Source organism: Sylvia atricapilla, chromosome 33 (assembly GCF_009819655.1).
Source record: "Sylvia atricapilla isolate bSylAtr1 chromosome 33, bSylAtr1.pri, whole genome shotgun sequence".
In the NCBI taxonomy this organism is placed as follows: Eukaryota; Metazoa; Chordata; class Aves; order Passeriformes; family Sylviidae; genus Sylvia; species Sylvia atricapilla.
Genome location: NC_089172.1, coordinates 257,577 through 272,027, shown reverse-complemented (window position 1 = coordinate 272,027; position 14,451 = coordinate 257,577). Strand labels below are relative to the sequence as shown.

The following is a 14,451-nucleotide window of genomic DNA, read 5'->3' as shown; positions in this document are numbered from 1 at the left end:
TTTGGAGCCGTGCAGGAAGCAAATTAAAAGACTCTTAAATTTCCTGCTTGGTTGGGTTGGGTTGGGTTTTTACTTTTATTTTAATTTTTGTGTTTAAAACAACCTGAAATTTAAATTTTCTCCCTTTCCTGCCTCCAACCTTCCCAAAAAAATCCGCTGTAAAAAACGAGTTCACTGGGGAAAAAAAAAGATGATTTAATTTTTGTGCACAAAACAACTTAAAATCTAATTTTTCTCCCTTTTCTGCCTCCAACCTCCTCCCAAAAATGCGTCATAAAAAAAGGGTTCCCCGGGAAAAAAAGGATTATTTAATTTTTATGTATAAAACAACCTAAAATTTAAATTTTCCCCCTTTTCTGCCTCCAGCCTCCCCCAAAAATGGGTTTTGAAAAAAGGGTTCCCTGGGAAAAAAAGGATGATTTCACTTTTGTGTTTAAAACAATCTAAAATTTGAATTTTCTCCCTTTTCTTCCTCCAACCTCCCCCCAAAAATGCATCATAAAAAAAAGGGTTCACCGGGAAAAAAAAAAGATTTAATTTTTATGTATAAAACAACCTAAAATTTATTTTTTTCTCCCTTTTCAGCCTCCAACCTCCCTCCAAAAATACATCGTAAAAAAAGGGTTCCCTGGGAAAAAAAGGGATGATTTAACTTTTGTGTTTAAAACAATCTAAAATTTGAATTTTCTCCCTTTTCTTCCTCCAGCCTCCTCCCTAAAATACGTCATAAAAAAGGGTTCCCTGGGAAAAAAAGGATTATTTAATTTTTATGTATAAAACAACCTAAAATTTAAATTTTCTCTCTTTTCTGCCTCCAGCCTCCTCCCCAAAATACGTCATAAAAAAGAGTTCCCTGGGAAAAAAAGGATTATTTAATTTTTATGTATAAAACAACCTAAAATTTAAATTTTCTCTCTTTTCTGCCTCCAGCCTCCCCCAAAAATGCATCCTAAAAAAATAGGTCCCTGGGAAATAAAAGATGATTTAATTTTTATGTATAAAACAACCTAAAATTTGAATTTTCTCCCTTTTCTTCCTCCAGCCTCCCCCCAAAATACGTCATAAAAAAGGGTTCCCTGGAGGGGAAAAAAAAAAAATTAAAAAAAAAATTAATTTTTGTGTATAAAACAACCAAAAATTTAATTTTTCTCCCTTTTCTGCCTCCAGCCTCCCCACCTTTCCCCCCAAAAATGCGCCGTGCCACGGGCTGCCCGCTGAGCCAGCTCTGCCTCCCTCCTCCCGCCGTCCTGGCCACGAGCTTCCCGGCCGGATCCATCCAGAATTCCCGGAATTCCTGGAATTCCCAGAACCTCGGGAGCTGCTGCTGCTGCTGCCACCCCGGCACCACCACCATCGTCAGCTTGGGGGGTTGCGGGTTGGTGGCCTCCTCGGGTGTCCCCTCGTGTCACCAAGGGACGGCCGGGTGTGTCACCAACTTGGGGACAACGCGCCGTAAGCCGCCGTGCTGCTGCTGCTGGGTGACGGAGTGTGGCACCGCCAGGAGGGAGTGCGGGCAGGATGTCACCAGGTGTGTCACCGCCGCGCGTCAGGATCCGTGTGGTCAGGAGGTCAGCAGGTGTGTCACCGCCACGTGTCAAGATCTGTGTCCTCAGGAGGTCACCAAGTGTGTCACCACGTGTCAGGATCCATGTTCCCAGGAGGTCACCAAGTGTGTCACCACGTGTCAGGATCCATGTTCCCAGGAGGTCACCAAGTGTGTCACCACGTGTCAGGATCCATGTTCCCAGGAGGTCACCAAGTGTGTCACCACGTGTCAGGATCCGTGTTCCCAGGAGGTCACCAAGTGTGTCACCACGTGTGTGGATCCGTGTTGTCAGGAGGTGACGACGTGCACAACCACGTGTCAAGATCCGTGTTGTAAGGAAGTCACCAAATGTCTCACGACGTGTCAAGATCCATGTTGTCAGGAGGTCACCAAATGTGTCACCACATGCCAGGATCCCTGTTGTAAGGAGGTCACCAAGTGTGTCACCACCTGTGTGGATTCCTGTGGCAAGGAGGTCACCAAGTGCACCAGGACATGTGTGGACCCATGTTGTCAGGAGGTCACCAAGTGTGTCACCACATGCCAGGATCCATGTTGTAAGGAGGTGACCACGTGTGTCACCACATGTCAGGACCCATGTTGTAAGGAGGTGACCACGTGTACAACCACGTGTCAAGATCCATGTTGTCAAGAGGTCACCAAGTGTGTCACCACCTGTGTGGACCCGTGTTGTCAGGAGGTCACCAAGTGTGTCACCACGTGCCAGGATCCGTGTTGTAAGGAGGTGACCACGTGTACAACCACGTGTGTGGATCCATGTTGTCGGGAGGTGACGAAATGTGTCACCACGTGCCAAGACCCGTGCTGTAAGGAAGTCACCAAGTGTGTCACCACATGTCAAGATCCATGCTGTAAAGAGGTCACCAAGTGCACGAGGACGTGTGTGGACCCGTGTTGTCAGGAGGTCACCAAATGTGTCACCACATGCCAGGATCCCTGCTGCCAGGAGGTCACCAAGTGTGTCACCACGTGTGTTGATCCATGTTGTCAGGAGGTCACCAAATGTGTCACCACATGTGTTGATCCCTGCTGCCAGGAGGTCACCAAATGTGTCACCACGTGCCAGGACCCGTGTTCCCAGGACGTCACCAAATATGTCACCACGTGTGTGGATCCCTGCTGCCAGGACGTCACCAAGCGTGTCCCCGTGTGCGCGGAGCCGTGTGGCAGGAAGGTCCCCAAGGTCCTCACGCCGTGTTTCGAGCCCGGCTGTAAGAAGGTGACCAAGTGGAGCAGCCCCTGGGTGATCCCGTGGTGCAGGAAGGGGGCCAAGGCCAGATGTGGGGACACCTGCCCCAAGAAGGGGCCCAAGTGCAGCTCCAGATGTGCGGACCCGTGTCACAAGAAGGTGCCCAAGTGCCAAGATCCCTGCTGTGTGACCAGGTGTGACCCCAGGTGTGACCCCAGGTGCGGCCCCAGGTGCGTGGTGGACCCGTGCTGCCAGGAGGTCACCAAGTGTGTCACCAGGTGTGCGGATCCCTGTTGTAAAGAGGTCACCAAGTGCAGAACCAGGTGTGTGGATCCGTGTTGTCAGGAGGTCACCAAGTGTGTCACCGCGTGCCAGGATCCCTGCGGCAAGGAGGTCACCAAGTGCGTCACCACGTGTGTCGATCCCTGTTGTCAGGAGGTCACCAGGTGTGTCACCACCTGCCGAGATCCGTGTTGTCAGGAGGTCACCAAGTGCAGAACCAGGTGTGTGGACCCGTGTTGTCAGGAGGTCACCAGGTGTGTCACCACGTGCCAGGATCCCTGCTGTGCCACCAGATGTGCCACCTGCTGCCGGGAGGTCACCAAGTGCACCACCAGGTGTGCCGATCCCTGCTGCCAGGAGGTCACCAGATGTGTCACCACCTGCCAGGACCCCTGCTGCCAGGGAGTGACCACCTGCGCCACCACGTGCCAAGGTCCCTGTGGTGTCACCAGATGTGCCACCAGGTGTGTGGATCCCTGCTGCCAGGGAGTGACCACGTGCCAGGACCCCTGCTGCCAGGATGTCACCAGATGTGTCACCACCTGCCAAGGAGTGACCAGCTGCCAAGACCCCTGCTGCCAGGGAGTGACCACTTGCCAGGGGATGACCACGTGCCAAGGAGTGACCACCTGCCAAGGAGTGACCACCTGCCAAGACCCCTGCTGCCAAGATGTCACCAGATGTGTCACCACTTGCCAAGGTCCCTGTGGTGTCACCAGATGTGCCACCAGGTGTGTGGATCCCTGCTGCCAGGGGATGACCACGTGCCAGGGAGTGACCACCTGCCAAGACCCCTGCTGCCAGGGAGTGACCACCTGCCCCACCACGTGCCAGGGAGTGACCACTTGCCAGGGGATGACCACTTGCCAAGGAGTGACCACCTGCCAAGACCCCTGCTGCCAGGATGCCACCAGATGTGTCACCACGTGCCAGGGAGTGACCCCTTGCCCCACCCCCTGCCGTGTCCCCACCTGTGCCACCTCTCAGCCCGTCCAGGTTGTCACCAGGTGCTCCGACTCCTGTCTCACCACCTGCGTCACCCAGACCTGCCCCGTGTGCGGCCGCTGCTGCTGCCCCAAACCCGGGGCTCCCTGAGGGGGGATCCCCCCAAAGGAGACACCCCTCAAAAGGAAGAGGAAAATCTTAATTTTTTATTTTTTTCCCCAGGAGGTTCTGCCCCGTTCCCGCCGTTTTTAACCCCAAGAAAAAGCGCCTTTCCTCGCGGGATGTGACCGAGAGATTTTTGTGCCCCCGGGGGTTGTTCCCTCCGCTCCCCCGGGTGAGAGAATCCTCTTCCAGGGATTCCCCTCTTCCAGGGATTCCCCTCTTCCAGGAATTCCCCTCTTCCAGGGATTTCCCTCTTCCAGGGATTCCCTTTCCCATGGATTTCCCTTTCCCATGGATTTCCCTTTTCCAGGAATTTCCCTCTTCCAGAGGGCTCAGCCTGGAGAAAATGGGGATCCGGGGGGAATTTTGGGCTGTTCCAGGGAGGATTTGGGGTTTCCCCTCCTTCTTTCTCCTTTTTTCCTTTCCATGTCTGAAGAAATAAAAGGAACGATCTCGACCTCGGCCTCGTGAGTTTCCTTCCTCCTCTCCCTTCCTTTTTTCCTTTTGTTTCTTTTCCTAAAATCCCGGTTTTTGCTATTAAAAAAATTGCTTTGGGGAGGTCTCAGTGGGATGGAGGAATGGCCCTGGGATGGGAGGGACACACAGAGGTCATCAAATCCTGCCCAGGACATCCCAAAAATCCCTGGGAGAGCTGTCCCTGAGCTCTGCTGGGTTCGGGGTGAGGTTTGGGTTCCCAGGGGTCAGCGCTCCCTGGGGTTTTGGGAGAAGCTTTTCCCCAAATTTACCCCAATTCCCACCCCTGGCCCTTCCCTCGGGCCTGAAATCCCAGATCAATGTCCCAAACTACAGATAAATCAGTGTCTGATGTCCCAGATCAATGTCCGATATCTCAGATCAATATCCGAAATTACAGATAAATCAATTTCTGATGCCCCAGATCAATGTCCGATATCTCAGATCAATATCCGAAATTACAGATAAATCAATTTCTGATGTCCCAGATCAACGTCCAAAATCCCAGATCAATATCCAAAATTACAGATAAACCAATGTCTGATATCACAGATCAATGTCTGATAACCCAGATAAATCAATACCCAATACCCCAGATCAATGTCCAATGCCCTAGATAAATATACAATATCCCAGATCAATGTCTGATATCCCAGATAAATCAATGTCCAACATCCCAAATAAATCAATGCATGATATCCCAGATAAATATCCAATACCCCAGATCAATATCCAATATCCCACATAAATCGATGTCCAACACCCCAGATAAATCAATATCCAATATCCCAGATCAGCGCCTGAAATCCCAGATAAATATCCAATATTCCAGATAAATATCCAATATCCCAGATAAATATACGATATCTCATATAAATCAATATCCAATACCCCAGATCAATCAATATCCAATACCCCGGATCAATACCTGGTCCCCCATTTATCCCCACGGGCTGCACAAACCCCTTTAAACCCCCCCAAAAAACCGAATTTCCCTCGCTCTCCTCCACCCTCCTTGGCGCCTTCCTGATCCCAAATTCCCGGGGCCTGTCCCGGGATTGTCCCGGGAGGATTTGGAGGAGAAAATCCCGCCGGGAATTCGGGCGGGGGCGGCTCCAGACGGGGCGGGAACGTCTGGGATCAGCCAGGGATGTCCCGAGGGCCGGGGATGATCCTCCCTCGGTTCCTCTCCAAAATTCCTCCAAAACTGCCCCAAAACTGCCCTAAAACTCATTTAAAACTCCTCTAAAATTCCTCCAAAACTGCCCCAAAACTCATTTAAAACTCAGTTAAAACTCCTCTAAAATTCCTCCAAAACTGCCCCAAAACTCATTTAAAACTCAGTTAAAACTCCTCTAAAATTCCTCCAAAACTGCCCCAAAACTCATTTAAAACTCAGTTAAAACTCCTCTAAAATTCCTCCAAAACTGCCCCAAAACTGCCCTAAAACTCATTTTAAAACTCAGTTAAAACTCATTTAAAGCTCTTCTAAAGCTCCTCTAAAACTCATTTAAAATTCTTCTAAAATTCCTCCAAAACTTATCTAAAATTACTACAAAATTCCTGTAAAACTGCCCTAAGACTTATCTAAAATTCCTCGAAAACGACTCCAAAATTCCTCTAAAACTCTTCTAAAACTCATTTAAAACTCCTCTAAGACTCCTCTAAAATTCCTCTAAAACTGCCCTAAAATTCCTCTAAAAGTGCCCTAAAACTCCTCCAAAACTCCTCTAAAGTTCCTCCAAAATGTCTCTAAAACTCCTGCAAAATTCCTTTAAAACTCCTCTAAAATTCCTGCAAAATTCCTTTAAAACTCCTCTAAAACTGCCCTAAAACTGCCCTAAAATTTCTCTAAAACGCCTCCCAAATTCCTGTAAAATCCCTAAAAATCCCTAAAAATTCCTCCCCTCCTGCTCCCAAATCCTGCAGTTTTCTGGGAAGGAAAATGTAGATTTAAAAAAAAAAAAAAGGTTTTGGGTTATTTTTTTTCCCTTCTGGTGGAGTGTTTAATGCTTCATAAAATTCGGATTTAAATCGTCAAGCTCTAAAATTTCTAAACCAAAAATCGTATCTAGTAAAGTAAATAAAATAAAATAAAATAAAATAAAATAAAATAAAATAAAATAAAGTAAAATAACTAAAAATAAACATAAAACCAAAATAATAATAACAATAAATTTAATAGTAATAAATGCAATAATGATGATAATAATGATAATAATAATAATAATAATAACAAATTTATTTTTTTTTAAATCTGGAGGAAATCCAGAGATTTTTTTTCCCTAAAAAAACCCAGAGAAAAATCAAAGCAAAGAAGTCAAAGAGCTAAAAGAGATGAGGAATTTTTTTTTTTTTTTAAATTATTTTTGCATAACCGCAGCCAGTTCCTCCTGGCCGGGGATTAATTACTCAGGTGCTAATTGTCATTCTTACCTGAGCCATCACCTTCCGGAGTAAACAGGAAAAGAGCTCGGTGGGATTTGGGTTCCTCCGGGAATGGCTGGATCCCAAATAATTATCCCAAATAATGATTATCCCCAAAATTATCCCAAATTATCCCTGGGGCACGGACTCAGCTCCATGTGAGCCTTGATGTGTCCTCTCCTCATCCTGCCGCCATCCCAAAAATTCCGGATCGGTGGAAAAACGTAGGAATAAATCCTCTTCTTTTTTTTTTTTTTTTTTTTTTTTTTTTTTTTGGTGAGGATTAGTGGAAAAATGTGAGAATAATTTTTTTTTTTTTGTGGGGATCGATGGAAAACATGGAAATAATTTTTTTTTCTTTTTTTTTTGGTCAGGATTGGCAGAAAAAAGTGGGAATAAATAAATTTTTTTTTGCTAGGGAAAATGGGAATCCTGCACAGGGCTTGGAGCTCGACCCCGTGTCCGGATCTGGATAATCATGGAAAGAGAAACACGGGAAATATCCCGGGATGGGAACGGGGCTGGAAAAGGGTCTGGAGATTCCTGAGGGAGCTGGAGGAGCTCAGCCTGGAGCAAAGGGGGATCCAGGGGGGATTTGGGATCCTCCAGGAGGAATTTGGGATCCTCCAGAGGGGATTTGGGATCCTCCAGGGGGAATTTGGGATCTGATCCCAAAGAACGGGGCTGGGCCAGGGTTGGAAATTTGGGATGATTTTTCCATGGAAAAAGGGTCGGGAATCATCAGGAAGGGCTCAAGGAGGGGTTGGATCCCCATCCCTGGAGGTGTCCCAGGAATTCCTGGGGTTTGGGCTGGACTCGACGCTCTGGGAGCTCTTTGCCAACTTCCAGGATTTTGGGAATCCTGGAAAAAAATCTTCGTGTCCCTTCAGCACAAGATGGGATTGGAGCCCCTTGGAGCCGGGGCGGAATTCCCTGACGGAATTCCCTCGGGAACACCCGGAAGAGTCACCAGAGCCACCCACACCCCATGTGACAACTCCAGTGACTCCAATCCCCCACAAACGGAGATTCTCAAATTAACCCTAATTAGTGATAACGACCCAAAACCCCGTGACATCGGATTCCGACTCCCGTGACTCCACGAACTCAATGGAAATTCCCAAATTAAATTAATCCAAATTAGGGATAACGATCCAAACTCCGTGATGTTGTATCCCAACTCCCCACAAATTCAATGAAATTTTCTAATTAAATTAATACCAATTAGGGATAACGATCCGAACCCCGTGATTTTGGATCCCAACTCCAGTGACTCCAATCCTCCATAAACTCAACGGAGATTCCCAAATTAACCCAAATTAATGATAATGACCCAAACCCCATGACGTCGGATCCCAACTGCAACTCCCCAACAAACGTGATGAAAATTTTGTCATTAAATTAACCCAAATTAGGGATAATCTGGAAATTTTCTAATTAAATTAACCCAAACCCCGTGATGTCGGATCCCAACTCCAATCCCCCACAAACGCAATGGAAATTCCCAAATTAACCCTTAATTAGGGATAACGACCCAAACCCCGTGATGTCAAATCCCGTTTACGTCCCACCCCCCAATTAACCCTCTCTTGGAAGGCCCCAAATTTCTCACTAATCATAATTAACAACAGGGTGTAAAAACTACTCGGGGTAGAAAGGGAGGTGCGGAGATGGTTCTGAGGTGAGATAATGAGGAGATAATGAGGAGCTGTTCCGACCGGAATGTGGGATATTCCTCACAGAAATCACGAGCTGGGAGCTGCTCTGGGGCAGGGAAAAGAAAAAAAAAAAAAAATTCCACACTCAGCAGTTCCAGAAGGAGAAAATGAGGAGGGAATAAAAATAAAATTAAAATAAAAAATTCCTCTCCCAAATCCCAGATTTGTTGGGTGGAATTTCTCCTCTCGTGGCCAAGGAGATGTTGAAGATCTTGGAAAAAATTCCAATTTAGACCTTGGAAAATTCCAATTTATCCCCAGAAAATCCTCTGGAAGCAACAGGAGCTGCTTGGTTGGGTTTTGGGGTAGGGGTTTTCCCTCTTTTTTTCCCCTTTTTCCCCCTTTTTTCCACTTTTTGTGATGGTCACGTTCCCACCACAAAATTGATGGTATTGGGAATTATCTGGGAGAAGCGTGGGGTTTTCCATAATCAGCAATAAAATGAAATTTAAATAAAATAGTGATTTAATAAAATAAAATTAAAATTTAATTACAGTTGTAATTTTTTTTTCAATTAGAAAAAAAAAATCCCATTTAAACCAGAGCACTTTTGCACTTTTCTGGGAGGGTAAAACCTCTTTAAAATGAGGATTATTTTGCCTTGAACACCTCGAAATGTTCCTCAAAGCACCTGGAGTTGTGTCCCCGTTGGGATTTCCAAGCACGGATGGTGTCAACCCATGGAAAGGAACAGGCTGGACAGACGAAATAATTTAATTTATCAGGCAAACCTGCCAAATTAAAATAATCTATAAATAAATAATTATAATTCAATAATTGAATTAATTTAATTGATCAGGCTCAAAGTTTCGTGGGAGCGCTGGAGGATCCACTGTGCCTTTCCATGAGAATTAGGACGGGCTATTTCTCATAATAAATCCAATTAATTATCCACCTCCCCTAATAACACCGTTGGAAAAAAACAGCCTCACCTACCAAAACCCGACATTTATGGAAATAAGGTTGTGGAAATCAACGCATTAAAGCCCTTTCTGAAAAACCAATTAATTCAACACCCGCTTGGTTATTATTTTTGGTGTGGTGTTTTTTTTTTAATTACCCATTTTTTTAAATTATCCAATCATTCCCGTTGGGAATGATTGGGATGGGAGCTGAGGCTTGCTCAGCATCACCTGCTTTCCTGGAAGATGGGTTTCCACTAAAAAAAAACCCGTAAATTAGGATGCAAATATGCAAAGCATGTGGAGGTGGAGCCTGCCGGGGCAGTTTGTGGTCACTTGTCCATCCCCCTGGGCTCCCGCGTTTCCGGGGCTGACGTTGCTCCTGCCATATAAAAGTTTGGGATTTTGGAGGCTCCCGCCAGTTTCTTTTGGCTCCTCCGTCGTTCGTCAGGACCTGTGATCCAGGTAAGTCCTCCTGGGTTTTATCAGGGGAGTTGTTTTTAAATCAGGATTTATCTCGTGGAAAAATTGAGTTTATTACGGGGTCGCTTCTTGGGATTTGTGCTGGAAAAATCTCCCCGGGGGTTTTTTGGGATTTTTTGGGGGGTTTTGTTTTAAGGTTTGCTCTCCCTGGAGGGGTTTGGAGATGTCACCTACTCCAAAAAAAGAAACCAACCCGTGGTTGCCTCTCCTGTTCCCGTCCTGGTTAATTTATTCCTGCCTCGTTAAGGCCGGGAATTAAATAAATGGAAGTTGTGGAGCAGCTCCTGGGACTTCAAACAGGATGGGTGAGAAGGAGCTGGAAAATTCCTGCAGGCAAAGCCCAGAGGAGGAACCGAGTTGGAAAATGGGAGTTGCGGCCTCTGGGCCAACCTTTCCCTCAAGGAAGGATGAGCCCCAAAATCCCACCCCCCCCAAAAAATAAAATTCCACCGATGTCCCAGGAGGATCATCAGGATGGGAGAGTTGGGAATGTGGAGCCCTTTCCAGGAGCTCCAGAAGGGATTTTTCCTCAGGAATCGGAGAGACGGGAAATAATGGGGAATGGGTTAATAGTGAAAGACGGGAATTTTAGGTTGGATATTGGGAAAAAACTGAGGGCGTCGAGGCCTTGGCTCGGGTTTTTCCATGGATTCCCCATCCCTGGAAGTGTCCGAGGCCAGGCTGGACAGGTCTTGCAGGAATTTGGTCAGGGTTAGAAGGAGATGTTCTTTGAGATTCCCTCCCAACCCAAACCACGGCATGATTCCATCGGGATAGTGGCGGGATTTGTGGCCTCTGGGCTCTGTGGTTGGGAATTCCCAGCACGGGGTGGGGGATGTGCTGAGGATCTGATAAGGAGGAGATAAGCCCTGGAGTTTCTGCTGGTGGAGCTGAGAACAGGAGAAGTTGAAATATTTTTTCAGTTGTGGCTTCTACAAAGTTGGGCCACCCCGTAAAATTCAGGATTTTTTTTTTTTAAGGAAGTGAGGCTTCTTCCTAATGGGTTCCCAAATTCCATAAATTCGTCTGGCGGTTTGAGCGTTTGTGGAAATGATTCCAACAGTTCAAAATTTCAACACATTCTCGACGATTCAAACGAATTTCAACAAAATTTCAATGATTATTAATTAGATTTGCTATGACCTTTTTAAAAAGGAATCGGTTCCTTCCCAAACCGCCGTGATTCCAGAATTCCGTGGGATTATCCTGGAGCTGAGCCGGGGCCACTCTCTGAAGGGTTGGACTTGGTGATCCCTGAGGGTCCCTCCCAATTCCAGACCCCAGGAATTCTGGGCACACGCGGCTTTTCCTTAAATTCCTTCAATTCTCTAAATTCCTTGAATTTCCCTAGATTGCTTAAATTTCCTTTAATTCCTTAAATTCCTTGAATTTCCTTAAATTCCTTCCCTCAGCCCAACACGAACTCACCGACACCTCCCACCACGAGTCGCTCTTTAATACCCATAATCCTCATTTATTTTATTTTTGTCTCTTCCCCATCTTTTTTCCATCTTTTTACCAGAACCCAGAAATCCTGGGCACAGATGGCTTTTCCTCAAATTCCTTAATTCCCCTAAATTTCTTATATTTTCTTAATTTTTTTCCTCTCAGCCCAACACGAACCCACCGCTTTTTGCGCTTTAACGCTCATAACCCTGATCATTTTATTTTTGTCTTTTTTCCAGGTTTTTCCAGCTTTTTCCCCCCGGTTTTATCCCAGCTTTTTCTCCAGGATGTCCTACTACTACGAGCAGTGCAAGCAGCCCTGCGTGCCGCCCGCCATCTTGGCGCAGAAATGCGGCAAGTGCCCTCAGCCCTGCGCCACCCAATGCGTCGAGGTCTGCCAGGCGCCTTGCGCCACCAGCTGCGTCCCTCAATGCGTGGACACCTGTGCCACCAGTTGTGTCCCTCAGTGTGTGGACACTTGTGCCACCAGTTGTGTCCCTCAGTGCGTTGACACTTGTGCCACCCAGTGTGCCACCAGTTGTGTCCCTCAATGTGTGGACACTTGTGCCACCCAGTGTGCCACCAGCTGTGTCCCCCAGTGCGTGGACACTTGTGCCACCCAGTGTGCCACCAGCTGTGTCCCTCAATGTGTGGACACTTGTGCCACCCAGTGTGCCACCAGCTGTGTCCCCCAGTGCGTGGACACCTGTGTCACCCAGTGCCCTGAGCCTTGTGCCACCAAGTGCGTGGAGCAGTGCCAGGCTGAGGTTTGCAGCACCAAGTGCGTGGAGTCGTGCGAGACCGTGTGCCTGAAGCCCTGCTGATCCCGATCCCGATCCCGATCCCGATCCCGATCCCGGGGCTCCGGTGACCCCGTGAGAAATTCCGGGATGGACAAAATGGCGCAGACCCGTCGGCGACGCAACGAGGATTCTCCTGCTCTCATCGTTCCGCGTTTTCGTCTTGAAAAATGTCTTCATCTTGAAAAATGTCTTCGTTGTAAAAAATGTTTTTGCCTCAAAAAATGTTTCCTCCCTGCTGGTTTCAAGTTTTTATCTTAAATTAATGTTTTCCTCTTGAAAAATGTTTTTGTCCTAAGAAATGTTCTCGTCTTAAAAAAAAATGTTTTCCCTCTGAGTGTTCCCCGTGTTTTTGCTCCTGCTCCTGCTCCTTTTTATTTTTTTGGGAAGTGCTGCTCACAACTCTTCCTGAGATTCCCAGTGTTAAAATATTGGGGATTTTGGTGGGAAATGTCGGGTTTCCTTGGGAATTCCTGACGTTTTAGCATTTGGAATGTCGGGAAGTCACCGTCAGCAGCTGGTGGTGGAGGATGTCAAACTCTTTTCCCCTTCCCTTTCTTCCTTCTGTATCTCAGTCTCATAAATTCCCCGTGCAGCAATAAAAAAAAAAAGGCCACGATGGCAACCGGGTGTCTTTTGTCTTTTTCTTCCCATCAAAATTAAATTAAATTAATCAATTAAGTAATTAAAGTGTTTGGGGAGGGGTTTGTGCCTGAAGTAAAAAAAAAATATAAAGAAGTTTTAAGGCTGAAAAATTTCCTTCTAATCCTACAAGGAAATAAATGTCTGGTCAATCCTTTTCTGAGGGATTAATTTAAACTGTTGGCAGAATTTCCATTTTCAGATGGAATTCTGTTCCTCACAGCTCGGGGTTTCGCAGGCAAATCCTAGAAATTCATTAAAAGGTGAATTTAGGTGGGAAAAAGCATTAAATTAATAAAAGAATTGAACATCTGAGTTTAATTGGGAGAAAGCATCGAATTAATAAAGGAATCGAACGTCTGGAATTTTAAATAAAATTTTAATGCGAAAAATTTGAATAAAGTTTAAATAAAAAAGTAAAATAAATAGAACTAGAACTAGAACTAGAACTAAAAATAAAAATAAAAATTAAAAAAAACCATAATAAAGCATAAAATAAAATTTAAATGCATCTTTATTCCTGATTACCTGAAGGCTGAAGGGGACCCCATTGTCCGGAGGGAGTTAAAACCATTAAAAACCTCCAAAATTTAATTTAAATTTAGTTTTAATTGAATTTTTATTTAAAATCAAATCTCCCACTGTGTCTTTCCTCACCGCTGGCTCGGCGCCGGCCGCGCCATCCCATCGTCTGGGAATGCTGAAAAACCTCTCCCCACCCACCCCCTCATTAGGGGAAGGGTGGGGAATATTTAATCAGGAGAAAAAAAAAAATAAAAGAGAAGATATTTATTTTTAGGGGCGTGCCGGCGCCCGTTTCCAAATCGCATTTTTTAATGTGAGGGTGGGAGCAGGTTCCTCTTTGAGTCGCTGACGACACCCAGGGAGGTGACACCGAGAGGTGACACCGAAATGTGACACCCAAAGAGGTGACACACCCTGGGATGGGGATCACTGGGGGTCAAAAAAAACCAAAAAAACCCCCACAAAAAACATGTTTGGGGGATTTTTGGGGGCAGGTTTTGGAAATTTTTTTTGGAAATTTTTGGAAAAGGTTTTAGGAGTTTAGCAACCCCAGAGTTGGACCAGGAATTCCCAGGGAAAATGGACAAGAAATGAGGGATTTGATAGGACCAGAAATTCCCGGCAAAATGAGGATTTTTCACTTCAAATTCCTCCAAATTTTGGAGGTTTTCCTTCCTTCCACTCATTTTTTATTCCCTGGGAATCTCGAATTTTAACAAGTGTGGGTTTGGAGGGAAAAGCTGAGCTCCAGGAGAAGCTCCAAGAAAAGCCAGGTAAGAGGAGTGGAAAACTGGGAAAAATCTGTGGATTTTTGAGTTTTATCAGGGAAAAATCCTTTGGTGACAATCCCAACGTTGGAAACCAACCCCAATATTTGATAAATATTCCC

General features: G+C 46.0%; 1 protein-coding gene across 1 annotated transcript; it reads left to right on the top strand.

Moving 5' to 3' along the window:
• Positions 1-11,882: 11,882 nt before the first annotated feature.
• LOC136373228 (proline-rich protein 9-like) lies at positions 11,883-12,419 on the top strand. The gene has a single exon (XM_066338152.1). The coding sequence runs from the start codon at positions 11,883-11,885 to the stop codon at positions 12,417-12,419; it is 537 nt and encodes a 178-aa protein (XP_066194249.1).
• The last annotated feature ends 2,032 nt before the right edge of the window (positions 12,420-14,451 follow it).